At 49.9% G+C, this 27,791-nt stretch overlaps 3 protein-coding genes across 3 annotated transcripts in view; 2 read left to right on the top strand and 1 right to left on the bottom strand.

The window, feature by feature from the left end:
* Window positions 1–3,156, top strand: part of SP2 (Sp2 transcription factor) — a 30,094-nt gene extending 26,938 nt beyond the window's left edge. The window contains exon 7 of the mRNA XM_068977986.1: window positions 2,109–3,156. Coding sequence (XP_068834087.1) covers window positions 2,109–2,209 — 101 coding nt within the window. The 3' untranslated portion in view covers window positions 2,210–3,156. The remainder of the gene's footprint in view (window positions 1–2,108) is intronic.
* Window positions 3,157–9,167: 6,011 nt separating this feature from the next.
* PNPO (pyridoxamine 5'-phosphate oxidase) lies at window positions 9,168–18,238 on the top strand. The gene is made up of 7 exons (XM_068976876.1): window positions 9,168–9,425; window positions 13,006–13,130; window positions 13,582–13,681; window positions 14,528–14,581; window positions 14,835–14,963; window positions 15,267–15,337; window positions 15,558–18,238. The coding sequence occupies exons 1-7, from the start codon at window positions 9,288–9,290 to the stop codon at window positions 15,724–15,726; spliced, it is 786 nt and encodes a 261-aa protein (XP_068832977.1). The 5' UTR covers window positions 9,168–9,287; the 3' UTR covers window positions 15,727–18,238.
* A 2,900-nt stretch (window positions 18,239–21,138) lies between these two features.
* PRR15L (proline rich 15 like) lies at window positions 21,139–26,016 on the bottom strand. The gene is made up of 2 exons (XM_068978423.1): window positions 25,955–26,016; window positions 21,139–21,892 (listed from the first exon to the last, which is right to left on the bottom strand). Exon 2 carries the CDS (start codon window positions 21,861–21,863, stop codon window positions 21,561–21,563), a length of 303 nt encoding a protein of 100 aa, XP_068834524.1. The 5' UTR covers window positions 21,864–21,892; window positions 25,955–26,016; the 3' UTR covers window positions 21,139–21,560.
* Between the last annotated feature and the right edge of the window lie 1,775 nt (window positions 26,017–27,791).

Here is a 27,791-nt window from a genome sequence, read left to right as displayed (position 1 = left end):
AGTTTGAACATTCTTTGACATTGCCCTTCTTTGGGATTGGAATGAAAACTGACCTTTTCCAGTCCTGTGGCCACTGCTGAGTTTTCCAAATTTACTGACATACTGACTGCAGCATTTAAACAGCATTATCTTCTAAGATTTTAAATATCTCCTCAGACCTGGAATTCCATCATTTTCACTAGCTTTGTTTGTAGTAATGCTTCCTGAGGACCACTTGATTTCAAACTCCAGGATGTCTGGCTGTAGGTGAAAGATAACCATCATGGTTATCAGGGTCACTAAGATCTTTTTTGTATAGGTCTTCTGTGTATTCTTGCCACCTCTTCTTAATCTTGTCTGCTTCTGTTAGATCCTTACTGTTTCTGTCCTTTATCATGCTCATCTTTGCATGAAATGTTCCCTTGATATCTCCAATTTTCTTAAAAAGATCTCTAGTCTTCCCCGTTGTTTTCTTCTACTTCTTTGCATTGTTCATTTAAGAAGAGCTTCTTATCTCTCCTTGCTATTCTCTGCAACTCTGCATTAAGTTGGGTTTATCTTTCCCTTTCTCCCTTGCCTTTTGCTTCTCTTCTTTCCTCAGCTATTTGTAAAGCCTCCTCAGACAAGCATTTTGCCTTCTTACATTTCTTTTTCTTGGGGATGGTTTTGGTCACACCTCCTGTACAGTGTTACAAACCTCCGTCCACAGTCCTTCAAGCACTCTGTCTACCAGATCTAATCCCTTGAATCTATTCATCACCTCTGCTGTATAATCACAAGGGATTTGATTTAGGTCATACTTGAATGGCCTAGTGGTTTTCCCTACATTCTTCAATTTAAACCTGAATTTTGCAATAAGGAGCTCATGATCTGAGCCACAGGCAGCTCCAGGTCGTGTTTTTACTGACTGTATAGAGCTTTTCTATGTTTGTCTACAGAGAATATATAATCAATCTGATTTTGGTGTTGACCATCTGGTGATGTCCATGTATAGAGCTTAGGTTGTTAGAAAAGAGTTTTCCTATGACCAGTGTGTTCTCTTGACAAAACTGTTAGCCTTTGCCCTGCTTAATTTTGTACTTGAAGGCCAAACTTGCCTGTAATCTGTGTCTCTCTTGACTTCCTACTTTTATATTCTACCCCTATACTGAAAAGGAGATCTTTTTTTGGTGTTAGTTCTAGAAGGTGTTGTAGGTCTTTATAGAACTGGTCAGCTTCAGCTTCCCCAGCATCAGTGATTAGGGCATAGACTTGGATTACTGTGATGTTGAATGGTTTACCTTGGAAACAAGCCGAGATCATTCTGTTGTTTTTGAGGTTGCACCCAAGTACTGCATTTTGGGCTCTTTTGTAGACTTTGAGGGCTACTCTTATTTCTTCTAAGGAATTGGTTATCTGAACTAAATTCGCTCATTTGCATCCGTTTTAGTTCACTGATTCCTAAGATGTCAGTGTTCAGTCTTGCAATCTCCTAGACATTTTCTCATTAACTAATTTAATTTCCATACGACTCTATGGAAACAGTACTATGATTATGCCCATTTTCTGAGGCATGGAGCAGGGGCAGGGTCACATAGCCAGTGGCTGGTGGAGCTGGTTCAACCCAGACCCTCTGGCTCCCAGCTTTCGTACTGTTATTTAACAAATGATTTTCCTTAAATCATTTTACTATTTTTACTCTTATGTCCAGTGAAGGATTAACTTTTCACATCACAGACTTGAGACCATAGCTAAGTGTTTTAATGTACTCACAAATAAATATAAAACTATAAAGTAGAAAAATGTTCATCCATCTACCACCTAAGATTGTCCTGGGTGCCTCCAGTGGTCCACAGCACATGCTTTGAGAACTGCTATTCTGGCAGATGCTCCCAGTGAGCAGACACGTGGCCTGGGCCTGGGATGCGAGGCCAGTAGCGGGGGCAGGTCTCAGACACCCTCTGTAGCCTCAGAGTAAATACTCAGAACAGTAGCTCACCCAGCCCGGGTGGGTGGGTGTGATTCAAGCTGTTAGTGCTCAGGCTGGCAGGCCAGAGGGGAGAGGGCTTTTCCTGTGAGGGGGAGGACTTTGAGCCGGGGTTAGGCAGAGGGACACGTATCTGTGAGTGACAGGCATCTCCTCTTCCCAGGGGACAAACGCTTCGAGTGTGCCCAGTGTCAGAAGCGCTTCATGAGGAGTGACCACCTCACCAAGCATTACAAGACCCACCTGGTCACGAAGAACTTGTAAGCCCAACTGAGGCAGGAGGCCCCACAGATGCAGACCTGCCCGTGTCCTGCCTGGGCCTCTGGCCGAAAGGAGGCCCACGCTGTCACGGGCCCGCCTCAACCCCCGTTCCTGTTGTGCGACTGTCCCCACAGGAAGGGGCTCTGCTGCCCCCATATGCACCTCCTTCTGAAGCCCCTTGGCTCCGCCCTGGCCCTCCCCTCTCACCACAAGCTCCTGGCCTGCCCAAACCATGGACACTGGCCATGCCCAATGAGACGTTCTAAATCAGGACGAGTGGGAACCCTTATTTCCAAAGGAAAAACATGAATTTCACTCCGTCGAGGAGCAAAGTGAGCCCCCTCCCCCCAACACTGCCGGAGTCGCATCGTGCCATGCCCCTCTCCCTCTCCTGCACCGCCCCGGCCCCCTCGGCCACTGCGGACGCCTGGACGCCCGGGGCCCTGCACCCAGGGCTCCACTGGCAGCCAGTCCGCCTCCACTCCACACGCCCCACCCGACCCCGACTCTCCTCCAGCACATTCCAACTTTCTATTTAAAAAGTAAAGCTACCCACCCACTCCCTGATTGCCCTTTTTCTATGGAGAACGTTGCCTTATACTCTACTTCCGATGATGAACACTGTGTATTGTGTGTGCTTTAAAGAAGTTTATTTAATTGCTCCCTTCTTCCTGTCCTTGTTACTCACTTCCCCCATGCCTGCTTTTAGTTTAGGGTTTTTGGGGGGCAATGATAAGCATATGAATTTTTTTTTCTCACTTTAGCAATTCTCTTTTCTAAATGACACAGCATTTCAACTCAAATCTGGATTCAGATAAAACACCTTCCCATCCTGAACCTCTTCCCTCTCCCCATCATCTCACCCACCCTGACCAGCCCAAGCCCTACTTGTGTACAGTGTATATTGTATAATAGACAATTGTGTCTACTACATGTTTAAAAACATATTGCTTGTTATTTTTGAGGCTTTTAAATTAAAACAAAAATCCAACTTTATTTTTAGTTGTAACTGCTTGAGGTATGTTTTATGAATTAAGTGACAGATTTGTTATCCTTTATTAACGATGTACTTTGTTGGTCAGCACTGGGCTGACAAAAATTTTTTCTTGCTAATAAATTTAGTTGCCTGAGGCAAAATCTGCAACTTGGCAATGCAGCTTCCTTTGTCTTTTCCCTGGTAGCAGGGAATCCTGAGAAGGGAGCCCTGGTCTCTTCAGAGCAATCCACACTGGGACCAGGGTGGGGCCTTGCCCTTCTGACCTTGGCAAATCAGGGATGCAGCCCAGAAAGGGCCTCAGCCACATGGACCTGGCATTGGCACAAGCCCCCAGAGCACCTGGTGGGACTCCAGAGGGCTGAGCTTGGTGCAGGAGTTTCTGCTTTGTTTTGCCTGGTTTTTCCCAGATCGAAGCAGGCAGACTCTGTCCACAGACTCAAGTCAATAGCAATGCCTTCCTTACCAGCTAGTGAATCCCTCCACTCAACTCTCCAACCCCTGGAGGAGAGCTTTGGCCTCTAAGCCCGTTAATAAGAAGCTTGGGAGAGAAACCCAAAAGGACCTCACCTCAGTCACTTGCAGAAGGCTAAAGAATCTGGAGAAAAGAATTCCCCAGGGCCCCTTCCCAGGGTGGGGGGCCAAGCCAGAACCCAGCTCAAGAGAGAACCCTGGCCATAGATTCTGTTTTTCTATTATCCCCTCACCCCAGCACCCCAGGGAGGGCAGCAGGCTAATTTTGGTTTCAGCAAGTGCTGCAGATCTGAATTTTTGGAGGGGTGGGGATGGGGCAAGGCTATGAGGAGATCGGGCTCGTGATGGTAGGCAGGCTGAGATTGGAGCCAGTTCAGTACCTGTGTTTAAACTTAGGAAGGGCCTGAAGAGCATCTGGGCTGAAGGAGAAGAGACAAGTTGTTCTCAAGCATATAGAGAACGGTATGTGCTTTTCTTATATCAGCAATTCCTCTTCACCAGCCTCAGAAGGATCCGGCCATGGTGGCTGTTCTGTGCAGGAGTGGAGCTCTCCATCCCCTTGCTCGGTTTCCTCTGTCACCAGCAGCCTGCATTTTTGCAAGCAAACATCTTGTCTTTAGAGCCTGAACACCCTCACATCAGCTGAAGAAATAAAAGGATGGATCAGAGGTTTGTCTGCCCTGATCACTTATTTATTAAGGTAGGGAGGCCCGTTCAAGAAGCATACTTAAGCCCTTTTGAGTGATAACCAGACCCACCACTGACTTCCCTGACATGAAGCCTCCTACCTAGCCCAGCAGCCTCACATATCATCGCTGCACTGGAAAGAGGCAGAAGACATGAGGTATATTTATCCACTCTCAAGTGTGGAATGTGGAACTAGAAAACTGTCTTACTGTGTTCTGGATTGGGACTGGCGGAAAGAAGGGGAATGTTAACAACTGATCTCTTTCTGCCACACGTTCCCCACTGGCTTTGCTCTCAGGCACAAACAACTATCCTTTCCTGGGAACTGTGGTTTATGCTTCAAGGGCAGAAGCTGACCTGACTCCTCGGCATCCTTTGGAAATGAGGTGCCAGCCCCTAACGGGCAGAACAGCATGCTGTCACTCAGGGTTTCCCTTCTCCAGTGAGACACATACCTGATGATCTCTGCCTCCTATGGGATGCCTGAGTTAGAAGGGGAGCAGGAAGATGTATTCTGCCTGGCATGGCTAATGGCCTGAGGGAAGAACAGAGAGACCCAGTGGCTAATTAGCCCTCATCTGCTTTAATCTATCCCTTACTGAGACTTCAGAGTTGCAGGGGTGGGGACTGTTAGAGTGATGCAGCCCAAGCTCACTCTAGGCCAGAGGCCTCCCAGGACACCTGATTGGCCCTGGTTGAAAATGACACCCCCATCAGCCTGGGAGGATGGAATAAAGAACAGGGGTGTGGGTGAAAAGAAAGCAAAGAATGGAGGGAAAAGCAGAGAATCAGGGCTTGGAGAGGAGCATCAGATACCTGCTCACTGGGATCCTGGGCAAGAGGAAATAAATGACCACAGGTCAGGTCAAGACAATTGACCAGCAGTCCTTAAATAAAACTAAGGAGCCACCAGGTCATATCCTTTGGGTCTGCTGAGACCCCATCAGGCCTCCTCCCGTTCCTGTGGCTCTCACTCAGCGCTGCGGCTAAGATAGTCACCCCAGAGCTCACTCAACCTTGGAAACCTTAACACCCCTCCAATCCCACCAGGTGCCCAAAACCCCAAGCTCCACTCACCAGGTTCAGAGAAGCTTAAGAAAAGCAGATAATGCATAAATATTACACATTAGCATTTCCTGGCTGGGATTGTGAGAAGGAGCTAGGAACATTAAGGAATCCTTCCCATGAAGGAGCTTCTCGTGGGGTACACATATGAAAACGAAGGGACATATTTGGGGAGCAACCCGTGAGCCCGTGCAAAGGATCACATGAGGGGTTAACCGCATAACTGCAAGCGGGACACTTAGGTAAGGGTCAGCCTCCTTGCACCCAGCTCTGGGTCCCCTGGTAACCATACTCAGGGTTCAGGCATCTGCTGACAGAGCACCAAGTACCCATCTGTGCATTCTGAGGCTCCAGGCTGAGCCTCACCCAAGGCCGGGCCGGAGGATTCCTGAGATTTGGGCCCCCAGCACACCTGGGGTTGGTTCCAGCCTGCTGTTGGTTCCCTGGAAAGCTGGGGGCTGTACTGCACAAGCATCATTAACTCCCCCAGGTTCCCCTCCCTCCCCAGACATTCTCATCCTTCCCTATGGCTTCAAGTGCCACCTCGGAGGCTCATGACACCTCAACCATCCCATCAGTCTAGACCTCTCCCCCAGCTTCAGACCACACATAGTTGTCCCATAAACCCTCACACTCAACAGGCCTGATGGCGACTTCATCTTTCCCTGAAACCTTTCCTCCAACACGCCCTCACGTTAAAGAACAGTACCTTCCCTGGTGGCTCAGACGGTAAGGCATCTGTCTACAATGCGGGAGACCTGGGTTCAATCCCTGGGTTGGGAAGATCCCCTGGAGAAGGAAATGGCAACCCACTCCAGTACTCTTGCCTGGAAAATCCCAAGGATGGAGGAGCATGGTAGGCTACAGTCCATGGGGTCGTAAAGAGTTGGACACGACTGAGCAACTTCACTTTCACTCACCACCCAGCTCACCTAAAGGCATCCTGCTGAGTTAAATCATTCCTCTCCACTTCATACCCCCCAAACTCAAGCATCAGGCTCCCTACTCCCAGGTCTAGCTTAGAGAACAGTATCTCCCAATGTCTCCCTGCCACTGCCTCACCCTCCTTTGCCCATCACCTACTGGTCACCAGAGCCATGTCCCCAAACAAAAATCCAGTCATCAAGATGTAACTGAAATGTATAATTTAATCAAACAATTAGACTAAAAACAGTGATTTAAGAACATAAATGCAAAAGCATTAGGACAAAACAGGCAAGGCATAGTCCCCAAACAAAGTCTCCAACCTTTTGCTGCATATTGAGAAACTGGGGTGTCTCTGTACAATGCAGTATTGCAATATAGCTTCTATTCATTAAAGACCTCCAAGAAAAGATTAGTAACTTTACAAAGTTGGAGGTGGTAAGCAAAATATTTAAGAAAATCAGTAAAAAAGAAATTCAATTCTCCCAAGCAGTCAAACCCCTTGCTTGGGTTGCAGCAGCAGCAGAACCCACAGTGGGCATCATGTCCCCCCTCTGGTTTGCACTGCAGGGCCCCTTTGTGATCTAGACACCAAATTCCACTAGGCAGAAAAGCACAATACAAGCCTACTGATTATCTTCAAGACAAAGGGGAAATATAAAAAGGCAACCAGTTGCAAATTTCCTCACCAACAGCAAAGGATGGAAGAGGCTGTCAGAATCTAGTACTTTTTCTTGCTTCCTGGCCTTAAAAAACTAGGAATTAGACACCCTAGTTCGACAGCAGCACAGGATGAAAACTGAGAAGAGATATCTAAAGCTGGCCCTTGCCACCTGTCTGATCTTTAGCAGTCACCTAGCCCCTGTCTCCTTGCCTGGCCTGTTTTCTCACCACCTTGCTCTGGCAGTATCACACTCAAGTTGTTCCGTCTTCTTGGAATGACTGTTCTTTGCCCATCTGGAGAACACTTACTCATTAAGACAAATCAAATGTCTGCTCCCTTTATGAAGCCTTTCCCGACTGCGTAACCCTTGGAGACCACATTCTCATTTTTGCTCCCCTTTACCTTGCAGATACATCTGTTAAAGTTCCTGTACCTCCTTAGTTTAGAGATCTGTCTCCCCCTATAGAGTGTAAGCCCCCTGTGGGCAGGAACTATGCACGTTTATCTTCATATTCTCAGACATAGTTCAGTGCCTGGTCTTTAACACATGTCTTCCCCACTACACTGAGCCCATGGCTTTTAAATTTTAAACAAACCATTCAAATGATCCTAATTTTGGTGCCCCAGAATCTGGGCCCAGGGTAGCATAACCCAGCAGTGTGAAGAGTGTAGCCCCATGAATAAAATCATGTGAGCTGAAGAGTACTAATCACTGCTTATCCGGGTTCAAGTGCAGGGCCTCGGGAGGGGGGAAGCAATGGTCATATGTGGAAGGACAACCTCAACAAGAAAGGAAGTCTAATCACCTCTCTCTCAATTGTGTTAAGAGAGAAAAATGATGGCCACACAAAAAAATTTCAACCAGTGGAGAATCCATTGATCAACATCATTAAACCTTGAGATGAATTATTTCTTTGCAGCAAATTTGTCTTCCAGATGCCATTTGGCAAGCTATGTGCACATAATAAAGAATGACAGTCATCTAATGTAGGGCTTAATGAAGCTCGGCAGTAATGCAAACACCTGGGCAGGGCAGGGAAGTTCCCCTTACCTGACACAGTCCTGGGGTGCCTGCCTAAAAGGCTCTTGCAGCTCTCCTTCTTGATGTTCAGGAAGAACTACAAAGAAGCCTTGACCCTAGGCTGCCCAGCCAAGTCAAAACTGGAATGGGCACTGGCAAGTGTCCTATTATTCAAGCCCCTAGTCCACATCCTGGAAGTGACTTTGCATGGCAACCTGCTCCCCTGTGCCTTTAATTATGGTTGTCACTGACCTGGGAACTAGACTCCAACTACCGAGAAGAGGCAAAATGTGAAAAAAGAGAAACAACAAAGAGGGAGGCGGCCCTGGAGCGATGGGGCAATCTTTCCATCTGCTGGAACACTGGGTAGTATGAGCTCCGCTGCAACCACAAAAGAGGAAACCATGAGGAAAGCGAGGAGCATGCTCTGACCTGCAGTACAGAAATGAGGCTGGAGAGCGGCAATTCAGAGCTGAAACAGGAAGATGGTTCTCATCTGGGGTAGTTTGATCCCAAATTTCCCTCTTCCCCTTTCCCATCTGGCCATCTGCTTTCTTACCCATAGTCTCCTCCTGACCAAACTGCTCCTCCCAGACACCAGAGTACCTCCCCATACTCACACACTATATACACACCCCTATCCCACGAGACCCGAAGTCATATTTCAACCTCTCCCATTCTCGAGCCCAAATTTCAAACCCCCACCAGATCGCCCCTTTCTGTGTCTCCACTACACTTTGCCTCAGAGTCTGGCCCCTAATTCCATTTTCCGTTTGTCCTTTCCAGACCGCCAATCTCTACACTAGCCTTCGGGTATCTGCTAGGGGCGGGCCTCTTAAAACTGACTATCTCCACAAGCCCCCAGCGGCTCCTCCCTTGTCCCTCCCGCCTGGGCCGCTGCAGTCCCTATACCTTTAACAAACCTCCACGTGCGTGTTAACCGCGGTGACAGCATTTCCTTGTCTCTCTGCTCCCGCCCCGGGAGGCGCCGTCCATTGGCTGCCGGGTTCCTCTGTTCTTGTTTTAATTGGTCTCGCTCCTGGAAAACTCCAACCAATGGTCTCTCCGCTCCCGGCTCTCCACCGTCTCTGGCTTCCCATTGGCTCCCATTGGCTCGGAGGACTTAGGCTGTCGGCCTGGCTTGGTGACTGATAAATTCTTCCTTGCCGGGAGATTTCCCGGCTAAGACACTGGTTCCGAACGCAACGGAACCCAGCGCGGAGCCACGCCGGGTCACGTGGCCAAAGGGCCCATGACATTCTGGCTGCGGAGCGTCATCGTGACGTTTGGGCGACCCGCCGAGTGGCCCCGCTGCCTCCGCCACCTCTGCAGCCGCGGTGCTGCCATGGATCTGGGACCGATGCGCAAGACTTACCGCGGGGACCCAGAGGTGCCGCTGCCCTGCAGGGCCTCCGCAGTCATCTCCCGAGGGGAGGGGCATGGAAGGGATCCCCTGGGGTTTCTGATCCACCTCTTGGGGCTCGGGGTTACCCCAATGGGGGAAGCGGGGGTTCAAAGACAACCAATGGGGGAGGGTTTCTGGAGAAACGAGGATGAAGGTCGACTCCAGAGGCAGCTCGTTATAGGCACTAAGGGCGCTCACTTGGGGGTTGCCTGGGAGGAATCCTGCCGGTCGTTGGGCGCACTTCTAGGACGGTTTACTTAACTCTCTGGGTCTGTTTCCTCACTTCACAAGTAATATCACTGACCTCACGGGGATGTTATGGACTTTGATATTTGTAAAATACCTCTGTTGTTCAGTCGCCAAGTTGCGTCAGACTCTCTGCAACCCCATGGACTGCACCGGGCCAGGCTTCCCTGTCCTTCAGTATCTCCCAAAGGTGGCTCAGGTGGTAAAGCGTCTGTCTACAATGCGGAGACCTGGGTTCGATCCCTGGGTTGGGAAGACCCCTGGAGAAGGAAATGGCAAACCACTCCAGTACTGTTGCCTGAAAAATCCCATGGACAGAGGAGCCTGGTAGGCTAAAGTCCATGGGGTCGCAAAGAGTCGGACACGACTGAGCACACATCCACTTTCATGTCCATTGAGTCGGTGACACTATCTAACCATCTCATCCTTTGCTGCCCTCTTCTTTTGCCCACTTTCTCCTTTTGCCTTCAGTCTTTCCAGCATCAGGATCTTTCCCAATGAGTCGACTGTTTGCATCAGGTGGCCAAAGTAATAAAGCTAGTAAAGTGCCTGCTGCTGCTGCCAAGTCGCTTCAGTTGTGTCCGACTCTGTGCGACCCCATAGACGGCAGCCCACCAAGCTCCCCCGTCCCTGGGATTCTCCAGGCAAGAACACTGGAGTGGGTTGCCATTTCCTTCTCCAGTGCATGAAAGTGAAAATTGAAAGTGAAGTCGCTCAGTCGTGCCTGACTCTTAGCGACCCCATGGACTGTAGCCTACCAGACTCCTCCGCCCATGGGATTTTCCAGGCAAGATTACTGGAGTGAGGTGCCAGTGCCTTCTCTGAGTAAAGTGCCTAGAACAGTGGTAATCAGCTTGTTTAGTCACCAGTTGTCTCCAATTTTGTGACCCCATGAACTGAAGCCCACCAGGTTCCTCTGTCCATGGGATTTCCCAGGCAAAAATACTAAAGTGGGTTGCCATTTCCTTGTCCAGGGTATCTTCCCAACCCAGGGATTAGAACACGTGTCTCCTGGATTGGCAGGCGGATTCTTTACCACTGAGCCACTTGGGAAGCTTATGTTTGTTGTTGTTAAATGTAACTAGTTAATTTATTTTGTCTATTTTTGGTTGCTCTGGGTCTTCCTTGAGCAAAGGCTTCTCTCACTGGGGAGCATGGGGCTCTAGGTGTGCGGTCTTCCCATAGCTGCAGCCCATGGGCTCAGTGGCTGCCCCCCGGCATGTGGGATCTTCCCAGACTAGGGATCAAACCCCAGCGCCCTGCATTGGAAGGTGGATTTTAAACCACTGGACCCCAGGAAAGTCCATAAGTGTTTGATAAATAAATAACACTTTAAGGAGGAGGAATAACTTACCCAGGAGTGCAGGAGAAAGCTCCTGGATCTTACTTCCTTTTCTCTCCTCAGATGAGAAACCAAGAGAACTATTTTGGAATTAGGGCCCAGAACTGGTTACCAAATCTAGTTGCATGTAACATTTCCAGAAATGCTTGTTAAACATGAAGTTTTTCATTAAATCTCAGACTTGTTGGGGGAACCACTGACCCAAACTGCCCACCCAGGCCAGGCCCCAAAGTAACCACTTGCATGAGTTATCTTAAACCAGAGGTCCCAGGAAGGAACCTGGAACTAATAAGCTAACACCGACTAGAAGAATTTGAAAAAGGTCAAAAGGAGAGAGGAGACAGTCTGTATGTCCTGCCTACCTCCCAGAATCCTTCTGACTGGAATCCATCTTGGCTGAGCAATGGGCATGCCACCAGGAAGGACCCTGAGTCAGAATGATTGGCCAGAGACAACCTGGAAACCAACAGCATCACCATAAAACATGAAACTCCAAGCCAAATGGCAGATCAGTCCTCCTGGGTTCCCTTGCCCTGCTGCTTTCTACCTGGGCGCTCCGTCCCAATAAAGTCTCTTGTTTTGTCAGCAAGTGTACCCCTGACCTGCCTCTTGAGAAATCTGTATCCAGGTCAGAAAGCAACGGTTAGAACTGGACATGGAACAACAGACTGATTCCAAATAGGAAAAGGAGTACGGCAAGGCTGTATGTTGTCACCCTGCTTATTTAACTTATATGCAGAGTACATCATGAGAAACGCTGGACTGGAAGAAACACAAGCTGGAATCAAGATTGCTGGGAGAAATATCAATAACCTCAGATATGCAGATGACACCACCCTTATGGCAGAAAGTGAAGAGGAACTCAAAAGCCTCTTGATGAAAGTGAAAGAAGAAAGTGAAAAAGTTGTCTTAAAGCTCAACATTCAGAAAATGAAGATCATGGCATCTGGTCCCATCACTTCATGGGAAATAGATGGGGAAACAGTGAAAACAATGTCAGACTTTATTTTTTGGGGCTCCAAAATCACTGCAGATGGTGATTGCAGCCATGAAATTAAAAGACGCTTACTCCTTGGAAGGAAAGTTATGACCATCCTAGATAGCATATTCAAAAGCAGAGATATTACTTTGCTCACTAAGGTCTGTCTAGTCAAGGCTATGGTTTTTCCTGTGGTCATGTATGGATGTGAGAGTTGGACTTTGAAGAGGGCTGAGCGCCGAAGAGTTGATGCTTTTGTACTGTGGTATTGGAGAAGACTCTTGAGAGTCCCTTGGACTTCAAGGAGATCCAACCAATCCATTCTGACGGAGATCAGCCCTGGGATTTCTTTGGAGGGAATGACGCTAAAGCTGAAGCTCCAGTACTTTGGCCACCTCATGCTAAGAGTTGACTCATTGGAAAAGACTCTGATGCTGGGAGGGATTGGGGGCAGGAGGAGAAGGGGACGACAGAGGATGAGATGGCTGGATGGCATCACTGACTTGATGGACATGAGTCTGAGTGAACTCCAGGAGTTGGTGATGGACAGGGAGGCCTGGCATGCTGCGATTCATAGGGTCACAAAGAGTCGGACACGACTGAGCGACTGAACTGAACTGAACTGTACCTCCTCGGACAATTCATTTCTGAGTGTCAGACCAGAGTCCACTCTCAGGCCCTGGAAGGGATCCTCCTTTCTGCAATTGACCTGCTGAATGAGAATTTACTGGGTGGAGCCCAGGAGTTTTTTTTTTTTTTTTTTTAGGCTACCCAGGTGATAGGTTTGACACCTGTGACATGAAACCCTGATTTGTCAAATTATTCACCATTTTGTACCTGTTTTCTCACCTATAAGATGAGGCTAACAGAACCTTCCTGGGGACGGGTTTTTGTTATGAGGACTAAATGAGTCAATACTTGAAAAGTGCCTAGAACAGAGCCATGTACACAGTAAACACTCTGTGTTTGTAAAATGAACTAAAACTCTCTCTTCCCAGGCATTTGAGGAGACTCATCTGACCTCCCTGGACCCTGTGAAGCAGTTTGCTGCCTGGTTCGAGGAAGCTGTTCAGTGTCCTAACATAATGGAAGCTAACGCCATGTGTCTGGCTACGTGTACAAGGTAGGCATAGCCGTGGGCCCTTCTGTAGGTGGGTTCAGATGAAGTAGGAAACTTCAATTTGATGGATGACAACTTTATGATTCTAGTTCTATTATTAACATGCTGTGTGGCCTCAGGCAAGTAATTTGTCCTCTCTGGGCCTCGGTGTCCTTACCTGTAAACAAAAGATTAGACTTGACTCAATTCCATTTAGTGATAAAATGTAGTGCCTCATTCATCTCTGCCCTTGATGCTTCCACCTCCCAGTACACACACCCTTGTCTCCCTCAGCTCCCAGTCTCCCCAGTTCCCATCTGGGGAGGTAGATCTCCATAAAGCCATCTCCCTCTCTTGAAATCTAGCACAGTGCTGGTTTGTATCATTCATTTGACAATCAGTTGTAAATCCCTTGAGACGTCGCTTGTATTAGCCTTTTATTCAACTCTTCTTCCCCCTCTGCTCTTTGCCCCAGAGATGGGAAACCGTCTGCTCGCATGGTGCTGCTGAAGGGCTTTGACAAGGATGGCTTCCGCTTCTTCACTAACTTCGAGAGTCGAAAGGGAAAAGAGCTGGTGAGGGTTCACGATAAATTCTTCCTGGGCCTGCAGGGTCCAGCCCTGGCTTCTTCGTCGCCTACTCATGCCACCCCTGCCCCCGTCCACTTGCCAGCCGTGCTCAGGCACTGTCCTGACTAAAGGCCTTTGCACTTGGCTTCTCTCTGCCGTGAATGAGGGCAAGCTTTAAGCTCCTCCACCTCCCTAGCTGTTTATCTGAGTAGCTCCTGTTTCTTCAGGTCTCAGCGCCCCCGTCACCTCCTCACGGAAGCCTCTGGACTCCCAGGCTGAGCCAGCTCCTCTCACTTTGGTCACTATAATTTACAAATTTCCTTTCTGCCATTGTTTTAGTTTCTAACTTCATGTATTCGGGGGATTATGTGATTAATGTTTATGTCCTCTGCTAAACGGTAAGCTCTGCAGGGGCAGGACTGCCTCTGAGATGTCTCTGTTATACCCCCAGCACTTCTTCTGTTGTTGAGCACAGAGCTGGCACTTCGTATGTGTTCAGTTAATGAATCCAAAATGAGTAGCTCTCCCCCGAGTCCAGTGCAGTCAAATGTGCATTTCAGAGGATTTGCAAATCTGTGGGTGAGAGAAATGGCAAGCCTCACTCTGGAGTCCATCTAGCTGAGGCTTTCAATGCAGGTCTTCCATTGACTCTGTGAACCTGGGCATGTTAGTGAACCTCTCTGAGCCTATCTCCACACCTGTAAAAGCAGGCCTACCTTTGGGGACTTAATGAGATGCTACAGTAAATGCATCTGCAGGGCCTTCTTGGTGCAGACCCCCTACCTTGCCCCTGTGCTCAGGCCTCCTCTCTCCTGTCCTGATGACTGTCTGTGGATTCTCTTCGGTTTCCAGGACTCGAATCCCTTTGCTTCCCTCGTCTTCTACTGGGAGCCCCTGCACCGTCAGGTGAGTGAGCATTCCTGGGACAGCCGGAGGTGGACTGGAGGTAGGAGGGGCCTGAGTTTATGGATGAACCTGGTGAAGGTCCCCAGGCCTCGCAAACATCCTGCCTTTCAAATGGCTCTCACTTAGCTGGGCCACCTGGAGTCAGGCGCAATGGGGCAGTGGATAAAGAGAAGAACAAAGAAGACTGGGGCCAGTGCTGGTCTGGAGGGCAGGTGGCCTTGAATGTTATCTAACCAGGGTCGTCCCTGGGCAGGTGCGTGTGGAGGGGCCCGTGAAGAAGCTGCCTGAGGAGGAGGCTGAATGCTACTTCCACTCCCGCCCCAAAAGCAGCCAGATTGGGGCTGTGGTCAGTCACCAGAGTTCCGTGATCCCAGATCGGGAGGTGAGTGGGGCTTCTCCTTAGTCCTTTGAGTGGTGGGTGCCTTGGCTCAGCCTCAGAGGCTGTCCCCAGGGGGTGCCAGGGCCCTCTCTCTCCAGCAAAGTGAAATGGATGGTCTCCCTGGGGGATGTGAATATGGGGAGCAGGGATCAGGCCTCCTGTGTCTGTCTGACTCTCCTGTTGAACTGTGCCCCCGGAGGTCACCTGTGTCCCCAGCACCTGGCACAGAGCACAGACCGTATAAGTGGTGATTAAATGAATCACTGACTGGGTCTGGCCCTTCCTTCATTTCCTTCCCCTGGACAGTATCTGAGAAAGAAAAATAAGGAACTGGAGCAACTCTACCAGGAACAGGAGGTGCCAAAGCCAAAATACTGGTGAGTGATACAGGGGGGTCACCTAGAAAGGGACACTGGGGCCCTCACGCTTCCTTGAAGCCATGCTTGGAATTACAGATATACTCCTCCCTGGCAACCCTTGTCAGATGCATGCCAGCAACTTCCTTCATGGGACCCTGGATGGCGTGGAAGGTAGTAGGGGTTGCCTGGCTGGAAAAATGCATGCACAGGGCACCAAACCATCTACTTCTCCTTGTAGGGGTGGCTACATCCTGTACCCACAGGTGATTGAGTTCTGGCAGGGCCAAACCAACCGCCTGCACGACCGGATCGTCTTTCGACGAGGCCTACTAACTGGAGACACCCCTCTGGGGCCCATGACCCACCGAGGCGAGGAAGACTGGCTCTATGAGAGACTTGCACCCTGACTCCCAATCTGTTGGCACTGAGTGGAGCTGGGGCCAGTGCCCCAGAGAGGGTATGGGATGTGGGGCCAGACCCTTATAAACTCAACCCATTTCCCTTCCTGCCTCTTATATTCAGGGCCCTTCAGTGTTTACCCTCGGAATTCTCCGTAGTCAGCTAGTCTAGTGGAGTTTTAACAGTGGCACAGACGATCACAAACGGAAGGTCTCATGATTATCTTCTCGACCTTAACTATAATTTATTGGAATAGCTCCCTGTAGGGGTGGGGTTGGTGTGACAGGGGTAGGGCCCCAGCAGCCTTGTCTCTTATCACATGACAAGAGTCTGGCCAAAGCCGATTGGTCCCAGCAGAAGCACCCGAGGCAATCTAGCCAATCGGTTTTTCTATTGTTTCAAATTTGAAATCTAGAGACTCAGAGCATAGCAGCCAAGTAAACAATGGCGGCCTAGAAACAGCAACTTCTGGCTGCTGCTCTTGCAATTCTCTGAACGATCCACGGATCCCTCCTTCCCACCCCTGGGGTTGTCCAGTTCCTCCTCCTACCTCAGAAAACCCATTGTCTTTAAAAAAGAGAGAGATTTATTTTTTTCTTGGCTTAAACCAGTCAGAATTGATGTGCTTATAATGAAAAGAATCTTAACTAACTCATTTACTAATAGGATATTTTTAAACCTCTTACCCAACTGATAGCTGCCCTCCATTATCTGAAGAAGAGCAATGTGAAAAAGAGACTAAATGTATTCTCTGTAGCTGTAAAGGACCTATAGGTGGAAGTTAGATGAAGTTAGATTTCATCTCAATATGGGAAGAAATTTCAAACAATCGGGGCTGCCTAAGAGGGAGTAGGTTAGTGAGTATTCCATCCCTGTTGGACAGGAGTTTTGTAGAAGGAACTCATGCTAGTACCTGTGGGTCAGGAAGATTTTCATCAGGCCTTACTTTCCACATTTGTTTTTAAAAACTCAATGTATGTGAGGGGTTTCCAGGCGGTACTAGTGGTAAAGAACCCACCTGCCAGTGCAGGAGGTGTAAGAGATGTGGGTTCAATCCCTGGATCTGGAAGATCCCCTGGAGGAGGGCATGGCAACCCACCCTAGTATTCTTGCCTGGAGAATGCCATGGACAGAGGAGCCTGGTGGGCTACAGTCCATAGTGTTGCAAAGAGTCAGACACGACTGAAGCGACTTAGCACAGCACATATGTATGTGAAATACATATATATATACATTTATATGTATTTCACTTTCCAGATATAAAATTAAATAATAGAGCTTATACTTTTCTGACACACATCCCTTTACCTCCCTTCCACCCCTACTGATGATGACTTCTAGGTCACTGGTTTTCACTGGATTACCCAGGAGTTTTAAAAACCCTGCTGCTCAGTCCCACTCTCAGAGGTGATTTGACCAGTGTGAGTGCAGCCTGGACTTGGGGAAATTTCAAAGGCCCTTGGGAATTCTGTGCAGCCAAGGTTGAGAGCCCCTGTTAATAGATCCTTGCTCCTTGCAGTGGGGCTTCCCTTGTGCCTCAGGTAGTAAAGAATCCGTATGCAATTCAGGAGACCTGGGTTCGATCCCTGGGTTGGGAAGATGCTCTGAAGAAGGGAAAGGCTACCCATTCCAGTATTCTGGCCTGGAGAATCCCATGGACTATGTAGTCCATGGGGTCGAAAAGAGTCAGACACGACTGAGCGACTTTGATTCACTTGCAGTGTAGTCCACAGGCCAGCAGCTTTGGCTTCCCTTGGGAGTCTACCCCAGACCCATTGAATCCCACGCTGCTTTAAACAAGACCACTCCCGCTTCCAGGTAACCAGATTAGTCTCAAGCTCTAAACCAACCACTTCTGCAGCTGGATTCTTTGGTAGCATTTGGCTAAGGCCTGTGCTGAGCTATAGACTTTGTCTTCTTCGAGCACAAGTCTGGTGACCAGGGGTAATGTGGATGAGTGGCCTCCGGGCTGCGGAGAGGAGCCAGGCTGGGCAAATGTTTGCTGTGCCTAAGCCAGGATCAGAGAACTGACTGCATACATTGGCCTTTGAGCCTGCAACTCTGTAAACTGCTTCATTCCACTGTATGGGTGTGTGCTTTGGCGTCTGTTACTGACTGCCTCCTCCAAGAGCGGCCCTCTGGGTGTTGACCACCCCCCACCCCCACCGGCCTCCTTAAGTCAGGGTGCAGGAAGGCACAATGCTAGCCTTGTGGCCACTTGCAAGAGAGGGTGCTGGAGTGCCCTTCTCTATCTTGTCCTGTTATATTATGGGGTCTGTGTATATCCCCTGCTTTGAGCCTGGTCTCAGCTGTTCCTTTCCTTTCCTCTGTCTGACAGTCCCTGTGCCAAGTCTAAAATAAAAGCTCATCAGCCATCCATTATGTAAATATTTGATCTAGCCTGCTCTCGTCCCCCACCCCCCATGTTTGAGGGGAGTTGAAGAATTTAAGCAACTCCTCCTACCTGGCTTCTCCACTTGGGGAGGTTGGGCGTCCAGCAGGGGGAGCCCAATGCCCAGGGTTGGCCCCTTCTAGGCAGCACAGGCCAGTTTTAGTCGGCCCCTCCTGCCCCCCTCTTTCCCCTCTTGGGTCTCGTCCCAGTGAAACTGTGGTCAATAACCGTGGCCTCTCCCGCGCCTGCTCATATTTTCATATTTGCACTCTCGCTTCCTCCTCCTCTGGCCTGGTGAACACTTGCGGCTGCCTGGGCGCTGACTTCCTGGGCAGCCAGATCTCCTTGGCCCTTATTACCTGCCTCCAGCCCATCCGTCCATCCCTTAACTTAGGGATATGTGTGGAGTTTTCATGGGAGATTCTGTGGCTGTCACTTTGGGGCCGTGGAGTGGAGTGGCATGCACAGGGTTGAGGAACCCACAGTCCCTCCCACCTAAGAGGGAAGATAGTGGCCTGGTGGTTGCCAGTATGAGACAGAAGCACAGGTCAGTTGCCTGGGGCCCAGCCTCTCACCCCTCCCCACCCCTTGCCTCAGGGAACCTCAGGATGGCTGAAGCGGCAGGTCCCTATGGTTTGAGTTCTCACCCTTGAAGCTGGTTGGCTTTTCCTCACTGGTTCCAGATTCTGGGCGGCCCCCTCAGAGGATGCTCACCTCCCAGGACCGCAAGGCCCAGGCATGGCCCTCCCCACCTTCCCACTGCAGAAGGTGACTGTACTCCTTTCCTTGTTCTGAGCCTCAGTTTCCCTTCCCTGTTGTTGTTCATTTGCTCTGTCCTGTCTGACTTTTTGCAACCCCATGGACTGCAGCACGCCAGGCTTCCCTTCCCTGAGCAGATAAAAATCCAGTGTGAAGGGGGCTGTGTGGTGCGGCAGGCATATGCACGGTTCTGGCCTCAGTCCCAGCTCTGCCACTAGGAACCCCTGACCCAGGTCAGCTAATGCAGCTGGAAAACTAGAAAACGGTGATAATGACAGCACCTATGATGAGAGGGTTATAGGAGGAACTTCGTGGGGTACTCACCATAGAGCTGGCTGATTACAAACCCTCCGAGTATGAGCTGCTAACTGGGCAGAGCTGCAGTCGGCTGAAAGTCAGCTCCTCCATGGGAGGCTTTGTGGACTGAATGATTGTAGGGACCCTAGAAAGTTCCGTGTGGTGGGGAGGGATGGGGAAGAGGCTTGGGGGAAGGCCATACATCTGAGCCCGCCTTCCGTCCCTCCAGTCCCTGGGCTCCCTTCCTCTTCTTCAGAGTTGCCTCTGGCCTGGGTGAGGCCAGCTAACAAAGGCCCCCTTGTACAGGTCTGTTTGTTTTGGTGAATGTCCTGAGTAACCTCCCTGGGGTGGCCCAGCAGCCTGTGAGGAGCTGACCTGGAAGCCACAGAATCACATTGTTGTCACCTTTGTCTCTTTCACCATGAGCTCCAGAGATTTGGCCAATTTTTTCCCAGTTCTCAGTTCCTGGGGCGTGAGGAGGGTCTAGACCTAACAGTGTAGGGAGTAAGCTCTCTCTTCATCCTTAAACGGAAGCAGGAGCTGTGGTGGAGTTCCTTCATAAAAGAGAGGAAAGGAAACCGATATGCACTGGGCACATACATAGGACTTCTTATGGATCATGTAATACTGACCATGTACGTGTGCTAAGTTGCTTCCGTCATGTCCGACTCTTTGCAACCCTTTGGACTGTAGCCCTCCAGGCTCCTCTGTTCCTGGGATTCTCCGGGCAAGAATCCTGGAGTGGGTCGTCATGCCTTCCTCCAGGGGATCTTCCCAATCCAGGGATCAAACCTGCATCTCCTGTGACTCCTGCATTGCAGGTGGATTCTTTACCACTGAGCCACCAGGGAAGCCCTATCCTGGCCACTGTCTGTGAAATAAATATTAGTACAGCCCCTTTTACAGAAGAGGAAGCTGAGGCTCAGAGGAGATTTTGTTTTTGCTTTTTAATGTTCCCCAAATCACCCAGCTGCTAAAGGAGAAACCAGAATTTGAATCTGGATCCCAAACTAAACCCCTGAGATTTGGGGGTCAGTCACCAGAGGTCAATGGCACCCCACTCCAGTACTCTTGCCTGGAAAATCCCATGGACGGAGGAGCCAGGTAGGCTGCAGTCCATGGGGTCATGAAGAGTCAGACACGACTGAGCGACTTCCCTTTCACTTTTCACTTTCATGCATTGGAGAAGGAAATGGCAACCCACTCCAGTGTTCTTGCCTGGAGAATCCCAGGGACGGGAGAATCTGGTGGGCTTCCGTCCATGGGGTCACACAGAGTCAGACATGACTGAAGCGACTTAGCAGCAGCAGCAGCACCAGAGGTCTGCTCCATTCTCTTGGAGCACCTGAAGGCCTTTCTGTTGCTGAGGTATAACTAGCTCCTTCCTTTGCTCTCTCCATCTCCAGATGCTAAGATGGCTTGGTGGTGAAGTTAGTGCCCCGTACGCTATCTTTTTTCACCTGAGGACCTTTCCTGATGCTCAAAAGGAACAGTTTGAACACAAAGTAAAAAAGAGTAAAGTCATGAAAGACTTTACAGTAAATGTAAGACAAGAGCGTACATAGGTTCTCTGCTTTTGCAGCATTGTTTATTACAAAAAGAAACCTACAATTTTTTTTCTTTTAAACAAAATTCAAGGCTCCAGGACTCATCTCTGGGGCTGATCCATCTTAAATACTAGTAGGGGTAGGAGGGCTCCTGCCAGAACTTCCCACCCCTTTTCCAAGTTTGGGCCCGAGGGACAGTGTACTTTCCCTTTGAGGGTGCATGCAGAACCTGTGGGGTCCCTGGTCCGGCCTTCTGCAGCACCTCCTAGGGAGTGCCAGGGTCCCCTCCCCCTTCGCACCTGGGGGCAAAGTTCCAGGAAGTTTCCCACTTGAGTTAGGAGGTGAACTCAAGTTCATCATCTCCACCTCAGTGCCAAGAAACCACCCCCATCACGTGGCTTCTGGAAAATGCACTTAGAATGGATCCAGAGAATAATCACAGGTAGAGAAAGGAGAGGGAGCAGTAATTTAAACTCACCCTTGACCCTGTGCCCCGGCAGAGGGTGAGGTCTGTCCGGATCCCTTGCTCCATTCCTTCCATGCCCACCTCCCTGCTGGCGCTGCCAGTGCTTCCAGGAGGGCTGTCCTTCCCAAGTGGGACTTTTCAACCTTGAACTGAAGTGCCTTTGTATGTGGTGGGGGAGGGCAGGAGGACCTGGGATCTCTCAGGCCTTCCAGAAAGCCAGAGCACATAAATACAAACCTAAAACCAAACATTTCCTGCCAGCAGGCACCAAGTCCCCCCACAGCTTCAGCTGTGGCCAAAGAGGCCAGCGTGGCGAGCTCCTGTCTCAGACCCAGCTGATGGCAGGGAGCGGGAAGGTGCTAGCGTCCTCCTCGGCCCCCTTCACTGTCCTTTGCCCTCCCTGTCATCAAAGAGGTTGGGGTTCTCTGCCAATGAGGCTCGGACCTTTTTCTTCTCCTTGAAGCGGCCTGAGTTGGAGACTTTGACGTGCTTGCCCTTGGTGTTCTTGTCCACAATCTTCTCCAAACGGGTGTTAAAGTTGCTGTTGGGGTTCCCACCGTCAGGCCTCGGGGGCTCCGCACCACCCTCACTCTGGGTGTAGGTGTCAGGGATCTCATACAGCACTTTGGGAGTGGATTTCTTTTTCCGCAGGAAGGTCAGCTTCCACCAACCAACTTCGGTCATGGCGTTCCCAGACCTGAAGGTGGGGCTTCCTGCAGGAGCAGGGGACGTAGAGAAAGGGGTCAGTGGGGAGAAGGGGTAGGGGCCTTGGAGCAGCCCTTTCTAGTCTCCCAACCAGGCTTGAAAGAATTGAAGGTGGGGCCAAGTGAACCCAGGATTCAGGTAAGCGATGCAATCCTTTTGGTGACCATGAGGAGAGAGAAGGGTCTGGGGAAGAGGCAGTCAAGAAAACATCCACGGGGAAGCCATCTGAGCCAGGTGGATGGGACAGTGGGACAGCTACACTCCGCTGCCAGACAGCTTGACACTCCAAGCCCCTTGGGGCTGCAGGAGAGTGAATAGCTTGCCGGGTCATACAGCAACTAGGCCTTGGCCACCTTCCCAAGCTCTTCCTGCTATGCCTCCAGGCTCTGCTGCCAGGAGCAGACAGGTGATCAGCTGGTATCAGACGGAAAGAAATACCCTATGCATTTTCTTTGGAATTCATTATAAAATTAAACAGTATTTGTGATGTTCAGAGTAATTTGGACTTCCCTGTGGGTCACCACCGAGGCTGAGGAAGCAGCTGGGGTTTTTCTAAGGGAGAGAAACATCAGGCTGGGAGTGGGAAGTCCCAAGAACTATTCCAGCCTCGTGACCTCTGGCAATGTACATCTTTGGACCTCAGTGTCCTCAACTGTCCTTTCCAGACCTAACATTCAGCTCTAATGTTAATCCTTGCCCACAAGGTAGACATGCTTTGCAAAGTAAGACTTATTGAAGGGTGGTTCCCTTTCCCCATACAGCTTCCATAAGGACAGGAGTTCGAAGGAAACCTGAACATTTGGAAGGAAGTTTGGTGGAGCAAAGAGGTACATGTGGGGTCTGGTTATCACAGGCTGGACCCTCCATAAGGGCGCCCCATGAGAGGTGGGGCAGGGTTCTGAAATCCAAGCTTCTCTACTGACAACGTGACGTGTCCTGACACAGTAGTGGCCTCACCTTTTACTATTCCATGAAGTTGCTACCTGAGCTGGTAGAAGTTTTGGCAGATGAAGTTATCTGGACACAAGAAAAAGAGAGTATAGGCTAGAGATATTAAGATCAATGAAAGAGCAGGCAGAGTGATGAGAAATGGAAACATCTTTGGGCCTGGAGAAGTTGGTGGTCTGATTTTCAGAACTCCGGGGTATTGTTGCAGGGAGAAGTCAGTTCTGGCTCCATGTTTAAACTGTTTCTTTGACTTGCTTTCCATTGCTTTTGTTATTATAATCCTACATAATGGCCTGTGTCAGAGAATGCTGCCCCTCTGCCTGACTATTAAACTAAAGTGCCTTTGTTCAGAACCCTGTCCACCCATAGATGGCAGGAAGGAAGAAACTAACACATCCCCCTGCCTGAGGCTTGCCATTCTAGGAGATATTTGCAAAATTAATGGCCTTTTTACTTTGTTTCCTCCTCCCTGCCATCTCTGATCCATAAAAGAACCTGGCATTCAGACCCTGAAAAGATGGTTATTTTGAAACGTTAGTCTGATATCTTCTTGGTCAGCTGGCTTTCTGAATAAAATTGTATTCCTTGCCTCAACACCTTGTCTCTCGGATTCATTGGCCTGTCATGTAGAGAGCACAGCGAGCTTGGACTTGGTATCAGTGTGAGCTGTGCGAGTCCGGAGGAGGAGGGGGCGATAGCCGCAGCACACCTGAAAGCTTGATGATCAACCAGCCCAAGGTCAGGGAAATATATCACCTACATTTAAAAACTGATGGTCTTAACTCCATTTTCTAAAAAGACCAGAAGAAATATGACAAATGATTAATATTGGTTTTCCTTAGGTAGTAGGAATATGGGATATTTTCTCCTCTTTCTCTCTACATATATATATATATATATATATATATATATATATATATACATATACATATTTAAAAGTTTTATTTTATTTTTTTGATTCCCAGATTTTCCATAATGAGCCTGGAGGTTTTTTTAGAAGGGGAGCAGGTCAAATTCATAAACAATGAAAGAGGGACTTCCCTGGCAGTCCAGTGGTTAAGACTCCATGCTTCCAATGCAGAGGGCATGGGTTCGATTTCTGGTCAGGAAACTAAGATCCCACATGCTGTGCAGTTCAGCCAAAAAAGTATTTAAAAAGAAACATAAAGAAATGAAAGCAGGATGCTGACCTAAGCTTGAAGTGAACTGAGTGCCTGCATCCATGGCCTCCTTGTTGTGGTTGTCCCCTGGCCCTGCGTATATCCATCCGCTTGCCCAGAGCAAGGGGATTCCTCCCCACCTCTCTGTCCAGGAAGCAGATCCCACTTTGCCAGCTCTGTCCCTCAAGCTGAGCTCAAGAACCAAGAAAATCCCAAAGAGATCTAGTGCAGCTTCCACTTAGAAAGTGAAGGAGGGGTGAGTGGCCAGGTACATACGTTCAGGGCGCCCTGGAGAGGTGAGTGCACCAAGGAGACAGCCTGAAAGCTTGCTTTGGCAGCCTGCCCCACCTGGGCTTAGCACAGCCTTGCACAGAACTTGGTGTTCCAGAATAGGTTTCTGGAAGGAGCCTTGGGGAGGGCCAGGAAGGAGGGACAGGGTGCTTGCTTGGCCTATGGGTGCCGCAGTCACCACCTGGTCTGGGGCAAAGCCCACAACCCCACCACGGCCCATCTGGGACTGCTAAGGAACTTGGGGAATGGAGGATTCAGCTCCTGAAACAACAGTAACCACCAAACTGCCTTGCTCTATGAGAGTACCCTCTGCCTGGGCCACTTAAAATACACCACTTTAACAGGTCTTTGAACTTGGCGTGCATGGGTCTTAACTCTCCTTGGAGTAAAGGGAGCCACTTGTCAGAAAACCACAGAAAGAGGTCAGAGTGGCCCTTGGGCCCTGCCCTGGAGCCTCCACCACGGCGCCAAAGTATTAGTGCCCTTGGCTCCTGGCCTTGAATTCTGGTTTCTCCAAAATGCTTTCTGCTAGGCCTTGCTATCCCTTCTGTCCAGGAGGACATGACACCAGTAGGCAGATGTTTAGCCCTTTAACCAAGGCTAATCTACGGAAATCTGAATTTGCAGAACAGATAAACTAGAGGACTATTCTTTGTTTTTCAAAACAAGGGGGCTACACGATTCTTTTAAATAGTGAGCTACCTCAAAATAGTGTAAAATCTGATTTGTTTAGAAAAAGTGACACAACAGTCAACTTCCCTGGCATCCAAAGTTGCAAAAAGCCAGAGGCCAACAGCCACATGCCCACGTGTAGTCACAGGAGGCTAGAGGGACCTGGGGGAGGGGAAGTACTTGGAATTTTGAACAGACTCAGCAGTTGGTGATATACCTGCTTCCATAGGGCCTGAGCAGGTGCACTGAGGGCAAGGCCCTTGCCCCAGGGCCTTGCAATCCATCAGATGATAGAAATCAGCCCTGAAGATGCAAGTTACACCTCCACCGTTTGCACAGCTTGGGAATCCACAAGGGCCTCACAGGATATCCTGCCATCCCCTGCCTATGGTGGTTAGCACCCTGGCATTCATGTGGGCACCCCAGGACAGCTCCCACCATGCCAGCTGGGTTCTGTGAACTCCCCTAAGGGCCTTGCCCAGACAGGGTTGGGCTCCTTCTGAGCTGGAACAAGTTAACCATTGACTGGGGTGGAGGTGGAAGGCTGGGGGGCGGGGAGGGTTGAAGGGGCTAGTCAGCTTCCTGCAGTAAGACAAAACTCAGAACCTCTATTCCTCGCATCTCTGCACGGCCCCTGTGGTACTTCTCCACTCTGCGTGACACTCAGGTACCCTGGAGAGGACAGGGATATATTCCTACCAGACAGCCAGAAACATCCTCCAGTGGAGGAGGAGGTAGCAGCTGGTAAGCTCCTGTCCAGCAAGAGTTAATAGATCACTGCTCTGGAGTAAAACTTTCCCAGAAGGAGCTCTGTTGGAGGCCTGGATTGACTCCAAGAAGCCAGTGGGATGAGTCGAGCCCTGCCTGCCCACCTAGAGATGGGAGCCGACATGCCTGGTCCCCCTTTCCAGCTGGGCGTATCAGCCGTGGAAGCAGAACTGAGCCCCCGGACAGAGGTCCATGCCTTGGTTTCCCCTCCCGGCCACCCTCTGCCGATACCTGTGAGCCCGACTGCTGGGAGACTGGAGGCGAGAGCTTCCCTAGAGAAGGAGCTGAGTGCAGGAGCTGCGCCCCAGGAGACTGGGGGAGGTGGGAATGCCTCCGGACTGCCGCGCCAGGCAAGGCTCAGTCTGGGAGAGCTGGGTAGGAGCAGCTGTGCAGCAGGTGCGGAGAAACAGGTGCAGGAGCCCTACCTGCTCCGCTGTGGCTGGGAGTCAAGGTGAACCTGAAACCCAGCCCCTCCCGGCTAAGTAAACAGGCCGGCTCAGCTGATGAATATTCATTACCCCAGAAATCCAATCCCAGCGCCCCTGCACCCACCCAGAAGACAGGGTCCTCCAGGGACCGCCTGGCCAGGAAGAGGAACCCCCAAGGGAAGTCGGGGTGGGGAGAGCCCGGGAGCCTCTTGCTTCAGTCTGCCACTCTCGGGCGCCTGTTTGCACCCCCAGCCATAACTGAGGTCATCCCTACCTGTTTCATGCCCCAGGGAGGCCAGACCCCTCTCCAGCATGGAGTGCCACCTGGACATTACCCCAGGCACAATCCAGAAAGGGTTAAGGGCCGCTGCTCCTGGCGGGAGAAACGGGTGCACCCAGCTCCTTTGAACTTAAGAGTCGAAACCAGTCCCTGGTCAAACTGGTTGGCAGACCGGTTCCCAGGCTGCCTGCTTCCACCCCAGGCCTCAGGCGGGTGCTGGGTGGGAGGCTGCGGTTCCCTCCTGACCTGAAGGCTTTTCCTCAAGTTCTCCCTAGAAGGGGGTTGAGTGGCACCAGCTCCTCCTTAGGCCATGTTCTCCAGACCCACCGCAACCTCAAGTGTCTACACCCACTCCTCCCTCACTTAGAAGCAGTCTTCAAAGACCTTGAAACTCTGTCTTCCGCCATGGATTGTGTCCCATTCCAGGACCGAGGAGATCTGGAGGGCACTGGGTAGAGGAAAAGCGTACAATTCCCCCATCCTTGGCTCTCCCTCCAAGTTATATTCTAAATTCTAATTAACCAGCTCTCAAACCTGCCCACACCTTCAGCACTGAGTCTACATGGTTCAGCTTCTCAAGGCCTCGTGAGTTCATGTTTGCCTCCATCCTAAACAGCCCCTGTGTCCCTGGACCTCAGGTGGACAGTCCTGCAGAGGCTCCCCATGGCCCATAGTGGAACCCACTTGGCCTGGCCCTCCTAGTCTGCACTTTCTCTTCCAAACTCTCCCTGAACGTGCACACAAGGCCTTTCTCTGCATACCTTCCTTGGTATGGAAGCTAAGAGGATGAGATTAGGAATGGTCTCCCCACCCTCTGAGTAAACCAAGACAAACTCCTATTCATCCTTCAAGGCCTGAATTATTATGCCCCCTACTCCCCCGAGAATTGTCTTACTCCTACTGGGCTTACTCACATGCTTCTATTTAACATGCCATATACCATGATTGATTAAATGTGTACATACACACATATACATATATAGTCATGTAACGATCCAGTCACGTATTTGCCTCTCTTAGAGAATGTTAGCTCCTTAGGAGAAATATCCTATGATATCCCTTATGTGTAGAGTCTAAAAAGAAATGAAATAAATGAACTTATTTACAGAACAGACTCACAGACTTAGAGAAGGAAGAGGATGAGGAAAAAGGATAATTAGGGAGTTTGGATCAACGTGTACACCACATTTATTTAAAATGGATAACCAAGAAGGACCTATTATATAGCACAGGGAACTCTGCTCAAGGTGATGTGGCAGCCTGGATGAGAGAGAAGTTTGGGGGAGAATGGATACATGTATATATATTAGTGATTAGTTAGTGAAGTCGCTCAGTCGTGTATGACTCTTTGCGACCCCAC

This window comes from Capricornis sumatraensis, chromosome 8, assembly GCF_032405125.1.
Source record: "Capricornis sumatraensis isolate serow.1 chromosome 8, serow.2, whole genome shotgun sequence".
NCBI classification, from domain to species: Eukaryota; Metazoa; Chordata; class Mammalia; order Artiodactyla; family Bovidae; genus Capricornis; species Capricornis sumatraensis.
Note: the sequence above shows the minus strand (reverse complement) of the source record. Positions and strands in the feature narration are given on the sequence as shown.